This window comes from Molothrus aeneus, chromosome 17 (assembly GCF_037042795.1).
Source record: "Molothrus aeneus isolate 106 chromosome 17, BPBGC_Maene_1.0, whole genome shotgun sequence".
NCBI classification, from domain to species: Eukaryota; Metazoa; Chordata; class Aves; order Passeriformes; family Icteridae; genus Molothrus; species Molothrus aeneus.
Genome location: NC_089662.1, coordinates 8,833,393 through 8,841,718, shown reverse-complemented (window position 1 = coordinate 8,841,718; position 8,326 = coordinate 8,833,393). Strand labels below are relative to the sequence as shown.

General features: G+C 56.9%; 1 protein-coding gene across 1 annotated transcript; it reads left to right on the top strand.

The window, feature by feature from the left end:
* The first annotated feature begins 412 nt into the window (after positions 1 to 412).
* RGS19 (regulator of G protein signaling 19) lies at positions 413 to 5,209 on the top strand. The gene is made up of 5 exons (XM_066561281.1): positions 413 to 1,379; positions 1,516 to 1,652; positions 3,066 to 3,140; positions 4,126 to 4,360; positions 4,901 to 5,209. Exons 1-5 carry the CDS (start codon positions 1,068 to 1,070, stop codon positions 5,087 to 5,089), a joined length of 948 nt encoding a protein of 315 aa, XP_066417378.1. The 5' UTR covers positions 413 to 1,067; the 3' UTR covers positions 5,090 to 5,209.
* Positions 5,210 to 8,326: the final 3,117 nt, after the last annotated feature.

Here is an 8,326-nt window from a genome sequence, read left to right as displayed (position 1 = left end):
TCCCAGTCCTCAGGTTTTTGTCCTGCTCAGCCCATTCCCACAGCCTGGACCCCAGCTCCTGCTGGTGCCGCAGCCCCCAGCAGTGCTGGGTGCCATGGGATGGGCAGTGGGATGGGGGTGGGCAGTGGGAAGAAGGGTTCTGGGAGTGGAAGATGGTTGGGCCAGGGGAGGCAGAGGAAAGGGGGAAAGTGGGGGGTTAAGTGGACCCAAAGGCAGCGTGGTGTGAGAGGGAGCAGAGCTGCTGCTGAACCGGGTGACAAGGTCACAGCCACCCTGCCAGCACTTGGGGCTATAAATAGGGACAATTGGGAGTGAAACACAGACTCTCTCCTTTTTCGTTCCTGTGGGAGGGTTTGTGAGGGCCCAGGAAAGCACTGCTGTGTGATGGCTGTGCTGGGCACAGGGGGGCTCCACCCCAGGGCTCGTGGAGGGCTCTGGGGACAGTTGTGTCCCCAGCTGCATCCCACAGCCTTGCTCTGTGCCCTTGCTGAGTGGCAGCAAGACTCAGACGAGGCCTGGGGCTGCTCAAGGTGGGGATGCTGAGGCTGACATCTCTGGGGGCTCTCCCAGCCTGCTGCCTCTGCTCCCATTCCTTCCTTCTGGCAGGGGAAGGACCAGGATTGCTGCTCATCACCCTTGGCAAGGCACAGGGAGGTAGAGCCAGCTGTGGCCTGACATAACCAGTGCCCATGCTGAGCCCAGCATCTCTCCTTCTCAGGAGCATCCCTGCTCCAGGCTGAGCCAGTGGTGCAGGCAGGGACAGGCAGGTGGCCTGGGACCAGGTTTGGTTTAGCACTAGGAGCTGTGAAAACTCACCACCACCACCCTGTTTCCTTCCACTCACGTGATGCTGTGGAGCAGATCTGACTTCCCCATGCCATGCCTGAAGACACCAGGGATTTCAGCCACTCTTCCTCGTGGCACAGGGCGTGGCCAGGGGTGTGCAGGGCCAGCACTGAGCCCCTCACCCTGCCAAGCCCCACTGCTGCCTGCAGTGAGCCCCACAGCATCCCCAAAGTGTGGGATGGGATCCCAGGCAAAGCAGGGGGCTGACAGAGCATGTCCCAATGCATTTCCTCTTCTACTTTCCTTCTCACTTCCTTTTCTTGCACTTTCTGCCTGCTGCCGTGCCCTCGCTTGCCACCTGCCCAGGGCTTTCCCCAGCACAGAGCTGCCCCCGGAGCCGCTCCAGGCCGGGGCTGCTGTGCAGTAACGAGGTGCCACTCCTCTCCCTCCCCACAGGCTCCATCCAGGCGGCGGCAGGGACAGTAGCCAGGGGGTCTCGGAGCTCACCCGCGGGCTGGGAGGAGCCGAGAGTGGCAGAACAGCCCCTGAAACACGACCCAACGCCGTCCGCCGTGTATGAGGCTGGGACACAGGTGAGGCCGGGCTGGCAGGCAGGAGCCAAAACTAAATTACAGCAAGTCACTGCACAGGGGCTGCTCCTCCATTGCTGTGTGCTTGCACAGGTGGGGGTTGATCACTGGCAGCTCCCTGACCCTCTGCACCTTTCAGTGCGCAGGACCCGCGTCCACAGAGTCACTCCTTCCGATGTCCCGGCATGAGACCTCTCCGACCACGGTGCAACCTGCCAGCAACCACCGCCCCAACGCCTGCTGCTTCTGCTGGTGCTGCTGCTGCAGCTGCTCCTGGTACGTCCCACTGCCCCTGCCCTGGCTCCTGCAGGCTCCCCCACTGAGCGTCACCCACCCACCTCGTCAGGGGCAGGTGATAAGAGTCCTGGGTGCACTGTGATTCCTGTTCATGAGACAAATCTCTTAGAATACATACAGGGACTCCCCAGTGCTGCCCTGATGGTCTCCAGGGAAGGATGGCCCCATCCATATGAGCCCTCTGGGAAGCTCTGCTTTGGAGCAGCGGGCACAGAGTGCAGCCCTGCCCTCTCAAGACTGCCCAGAGCCAAGGATGGAAGCAGCTGCTTGCCTCCATCTGCATCTCCTGTCCTTACTGAGGATCTCCAGCTCCTTATTCTCTGGATAGCCCAGAATTTGGAGAGCCCATCTGCTCTTCCTCCTCAGCATCTGCTCACTCAGAGATTGCTGATGACTCCAGCTTTGCAGCAGCTTTGGTCTTTACAGCCACCAAGAGCAGCGAGCTTGGAGGAGTAAAAAACCCTGGAGCTGAGCCCCATGCGTCTCCCTCCTAGACACTGTCCTAGGCTTGGTGGCATTCCCTGTGTCTGTCCTTCATTTCTGCAAGAGCCTGCAAGCAGAGAGGGAGCAGAAATCCCAGAGATGGGACAGCTGTCCCTCCTGTATCCCGTTCCTGGAGCAAGCGGGGCTGGTTGCAGAGTGGGGCTCAGCCTGGCAGGCAGTGAGCCCTGGGGGTGGCACAGGCAGGGACATGCCCAGAGCTTTGCCCACCCAGCTGCCCACGCTGGGGCAGAGGTTTGCACAGCCAGTCCTGTGTGAGCAGCAAGGACAGTGTCGCAAGCAGGAAGGGCTGCGGTCAGTGCTGGGCACCGAAATTCACGGGCCCAGGGGAAGTTGGCTGATGGCTGCTCTCCACTTGTGCCACCAGCACCCCCGGGGACAAGGGGACACAGGGACAGGGAACACCACATCCCCAAGCCCCAGCACCTCTATCCCACTATCTGCCTCCAGGCTGGACCCATGCTGGCACATCACCAATAAACACTTGTTTATTTCTTGGTGATTGTTCGTGACACAACAGCTCGCAATTGTTGTGAACGCATCAGCTTCGCCTTGGGCTGGTCCAGCACTGACCTCTGCCGGCTGTTGTGGCCACTCCAGCTCAGCTCAGTCCTGGCACATGGCCCTGGCACATGGCCCTGGCACACAGCCCGAGTGGTGGAGCAGGACCAGAGCCACAGCAGCCCCCGAGCACAGGGACAGCACAGGGACACGCTCACATGGTGACAGCAAAACTGCATGAGGGAACCAGGGTGCCACCAGGCAGTGGGTGAGAGGAAGGCATGGCTGGGGGGTGCTGGTGCCCACAGAGGAGATTCAGTGGTCAGGAGTCAAGGTGGGGTCTGCATGTGTCCCCCAATGCCCCTGACTACCTTTCTGTCTCCCCGTTAGGAACGAGGACCGAGAGCGAGCATGGAGGGCATCCCGGGAGACCAAACTGGAGAGCATCCCAAACTGTGAAGCGTGGTGAGTGGAGGGCCAGTGCAGTGGGCTGGGGTCAACCACAGCATGGCACAGTATGGCACTGTCCCCTCTGCCACCCTCCATGGCAGCCAGGACTGTGTTCTGCCCTTGGGGTACACACCAGGGCTCAGGGGTTCCTGGTGATGTGTCCAGCTCATCCCCAGTTCTCACCAAGAAACAGGGAATCTGGAGCTGCGGGCTGAATCCTACTGTGATTCTGCCCTCAGGCCCATTGCAAAGGGAAACTGAGGCATAGAAGAACCTCAGCAGATTTTGGACCTCATTCTACCATTTAGACCCACTGCCAAGAGCATCTTGCAGCCACAGGGAGAGGAGGGGACAGGCCATTCCCAGGGGGTTTCAGCACTGAAGTGGAAGCAGCAGCAGTGTCCACATCCACTCAGGGAGGAGCAGGATGGGCCAGCAACCCACTCCAGGAATGCTTGGTGCCAAGCTGAGTGACAAATGTGACACACCCAGCTCTGGGGGCTCATGTGCAGTGCCTGGAACAGCTGGGTCAGGGTTAGATGTGCTAATTAGCCATGGATAATGAGTGTACCTGGCCTGCTTGAGCAGGTGCTGAGCATTTGCTGGGAAACAGCCTCCCCACCCCCTTCTCTCCCTCCCCAGCTGAGAGGGGTGATGGACCCATGTCAGTCTCTTGCCTCAGAGCTGCGTCTCCACGAACAGGCTTTTCCTCCTGTTGATATTTGTGCAGAGCCAGCACCAAAATGCATCCCAGTTTGGGAAATCCAGCCCAAAGCAAGGCCATGCTCCAGTCTAGCTGAGCAGAGTCAGGATAGACCCCAGGAGTGACCTCTGGAAGCTCCACACCACCGGAGCCTGAGCAGGAACATCTCCTCACGAGCATGGGGGATGCGGTCAGGCTCAGTTCCTCTGGGGTGGGACCAGGGATGAGCAGGAGGGACACAGTGGGATGTCTGGCTGGCTGTAACATCTTCCCCTTGCCTTGCCACGGACCTGTCAGTGCCAAACCCACGCCAGAGGAGGTGCAGGGCTGGGCACAGTCCTTTGACAAGCTGATGAAGAGCCCGGCGGGACGCAACGTCTTCCGGGAGTTTTTGCGGACTGAGTACAGCGAGGAGAACATGCTCTTCTGGCTGGCATGTGAGGAGCTCAAAACCGAGTGCAACAAGCACACCATCGACGAGAAGGCCAGGATGATCTACGAGGATTACATCTCCATCCTCTCTCCCAAGGAGGTAGGAGTCAGAGCCTTTGAGGGGAGGGCTCAGGCTAAAATGGGGAGGGCTCAGTTCCAGCTGCTGCCAGAGCCCTGTGACAGTTTGGGGGTGAGTTTGGCAGTGTGACGGCGGTGGCAAGGGGATATCCAGCCCCCCAAAACCCCCGGGACGCTGCTGGCAGTGGGACCGCGGGCCAGGTTGTGCTGCGGGGCCGAGACCTCACGAGGGCACCAGCGGGCCGGGAAAACGCTGCATCCCGACTTCCAGCATCCCTGGAGTGGGGTACCCAGGGCGGGACCACCCCAAACCACCTCCCCGTGCCCACCTGGGGAACACAGAGGGGACCCAGGGAAATCCCCACACCTCCCTGCAACCCTCCCCAACCACCAGGGCTCCAGTGCCAGTATCTTCTGGGATGGAGCACGCTGTGGTCGCCCCACATCTGGTGCTGCTGCATTGTTACCCAGTTTCCCTTGAGAGGGGTGCGGGGATGGGTGCTGGGCCGGGGGCTTGTCCTTGGGTGTCCCCCAGCCCCCACTTTCTCTCCGTGCCCCCCAGGTGAGCCTGGACTCGCGGGTGAGGGAGGTCATCAACCGGAAGATGCAGGAGCCGTCCTCGCACACCTTCGACGACGCACAGCTCCAGATCTACACGCTGATGCACAGAGACTCCTATCCCCGCTTCCTGAACTCTGCCATTTACAAATCGCTGCTCCAGACCGTCTCCCACTCCTCCTCGGAGTCCTAAGGGCACCCACTAGCCATGGGGACACCAGTGGGGACATGGTGGCCAGGGGCGGTCGGTGCCTCCTCCCCTCTACCGCCCTCCTTGCCAGACCTCACCAAGTTTTTAGCTTTTTACCTATGAACTGTCACCCCAGTGTCTGGGCCACGCTCCACGACTGTCCCCAGGACACAGCCTGGGCCAGTTCATACTACTGATTCTCTGCCCTGTCCCCAGTGCTGGCCAGAGCGAGCTGGGGGAGCACAGGACGGCGCCCAGGGCCTGGCTCCCCCCACACCCTGTTTGGAAGAGATCACTTTATCCCATCCTCACCACACCTGGGGACATGGGCCGTCCCCATTTGCCACCTGAGTCCCAGTTGGGAACTGGGTTGGGGTTTTTTTGAGGTGGGAGGGAGGTCAGCTGTTGTTGGTTTGGGTTTTTTTTAATTTTAAATGCTCTTTTGGTTGGCTTTTACTGGGGAACTTGAGGTGTGGGAGGGGGGTTGATGAGCATCTCTGTACATAAAAAAAACTTGTCAGGTTTACCTGGTTCCAGCTGTTTGAGGTGACCCAAAGGGCAGGGGGGTGGTGCTAGAAGCTGTTTGTATTCCTGGTGGGGCAGAGGGCAGAGCTCTGAGGTGCCATAAGAGACCATGGGCATGTGCTGGGGGGTGGGCAGGAGATGTCTTACAGCTCCCCGTGACACATCAGCACTGCTCCAGCCCCAGGACACCACACACTGTCACCCCAAACCCAGAGCTTCCTCCATCCTTGCTTCATGGACCTCAGAGAGGGGGAGAACACCTGCAGAACCCACAGGACGCCTGCATGAGAGCTCCCAGCTGGCCCAGGCCTGCTGTGCCAGCAGGGAGAAGCCCAGGGGTCTGCCCTGGTCCCTCACTGAGCAGGGACCTGGGCTCCATGCAGGATGGGAAGTGTCCCAGGGAGGATACAGAATTCCCATGTTTTTGCACAGCACAAGGAATGATTTACTGAAGGCTCAGTATTCAGGATTAAAACATGTCTGTCCCTGCCCTTTACACTGAAACAAAGCCAACACAGGGGTTTTGCTGCCAGTCTTTGCTTCTCCTGATCCACTACAGCAGTTTCTTATTTATCCATCCCTTCCCCTCCTCTCTTCAGCCCTTCCAAAAGAAAAAAAATGCTTTTTATTGAACATATTTTTTAAACAAACCAATTCTTTCAGCTTTTTTTTTTTTGTTTTGTTTTTGTTTCCTTCCTTCCTCATGGCATGACTATGTGGAAATTCATGTCAGAAAATTTAGTTTTCTTTGCCAAGCTGGAAATACAGTTCAAGAAAATGGTTTTTTTGAGAGAGACCAGCAATGGTTTATTAGGAATGTCGGTATTGTTATTATTGGCAGGTTTTTCCCCAGTCTGCAACCTTACAGCATCCCCACCCTGCACAGGGGAAGTTTTAGTTCTGGGTTCATTCTGTGAATAAAGGAAATACTCTCAAATGCGGCCCTAGCCTGAGGGTTGGAGGTTGAACATCCCTGAAGCTGTTCAAGAGCATGGCTGGGGGTCAGAACATCTCCACACACCACAGAACTCTCAGCACAGGGAAGACCCCACTGCCACGAGATAATCGAGTTTTTCTCTTGCTCCCACTCCCTTTTAAACACCTTACAAGTAAATCTTTACTTCTGAAACACCTCTTTATCCAATGTGCTTCCCCTCCCTGGCTCTCCTGAGAAATGGAACTGTAAAATGACATGGTAGTTTTCCTAAACTCCTGCTCGGGACTCTTGGTACCTAATTCAGGATTGTCAGAAGGCTGTACACAAGCTCAGCTCCGCTCCTCACAGGAACACAAGAAGAAAGGCAAGAGGCACTGGTAAAGAGCTGGCTCCCTTTCCCAGCACATGAGCCAGTGCTGTGGTCAGCGTGGGTTTTAGATCCTGAAGCTTTTTCAGCATCACTGCGAGGACACTGCTCCCTCCCAAGCCTGGCTTGAATAATCCCATTCACCACAAGACTCGTGAGGCTTAAAGGAGTTGTCAGCGTCTTTGAATATTTTCCTTCTTGGGAGACTTGGCTTCACCCTGTAAAGTGAAAGCCCTGAGCGAAGGATGCTGGTGGGATCCCTGCCTCCGGAGCAGCACAGCCCTCAAAGGGGCTGGGAGCACGTTTTCCGCTGCTTTCATGTGGCTGCTCACTCCTCTCCAAACATCTCCGAGGTCTCTGCTCAATGTCTGCTGTCTGGCATGCTGGGAAGCCAGTGGAAATACTTGTTTTTCACTCTGGAAGAGGGAAGCGATGCCATGAGAGATGTGACTGCAAATGCTCCTGCCCTGCCCGTCAGCACAAGAGCTGGAGGGCACAGCACTGCTCCTGGGCAGCCTCAGACCCACAGCTGGGGTCCCCCAGGTGCTGCATCACCTCAGCTAAAGGCTATGAAAAGGAAAGAAGAGGAATTTTAAGTCTGGCTGAAAGCTGTTGTGAGCTCAGATGGAATTTCCCCACCAGGTTTTAGTTAGCTCCCAGAAGGAGCCTGATTCTGTATCTCTCCTTCACAGGGTCACATCTGCAGATGTGGCACCTGGGACTGGCTTTGCTACAGGATCTTTTCCTTATCTGACCCCTTCCAAGCACCAGCTCTGAGCTCACTTCAAACCTCCTCCACTTCTACAGCTAAGTGCCAACAGCTCCCACCCATCCCTCTAGCCCTTACCTTGTCCAGATCCAAGCCTCTGGAAAAATTCCTGTATTTGCAGCATTTTCCCTCCTCCTGAGCCTCTCCAGCAAGCCCCTCTGAAACTCCAGGCTGTTTCTCAGCTGTCAAGCTACAATCAGAGCACAAACAGTAAAGTGCCTGGGACTCACTTTGAACCGTTTGGGGTGGAATTTTCTGTGGCTGGTGTCACCCTGCTCTCAGTCTGTTACAACCTGGGCAGTACATTCTGATCTTTGCAGCAGCCGATGCTGTTGGCATTTAAAGGCTCAAGATGACAAGGAATCAGTGCAAAATCCAGGGAATGCTGCCAAGATAGCAACATCTGATCTCTGCCCCAAAAGCTGTTTCCTGTCAACAGTACTGCCCACCCAGCTGCCCCAGGCCGTGGCCCAGTGGTTAAGATTCCATGAGGTGACAGAAACAAGCCTTCACACACCAAGGGTGTGCCTGCAAGTCACATCTCACTTTCTGCTGCTCCAGGCATTATTCAGTCCTCATCCACCTGGACATAGACCGCCTGTCAAGTTGCCATGCTGGAAAAACAAAGTGCTGCACACACAG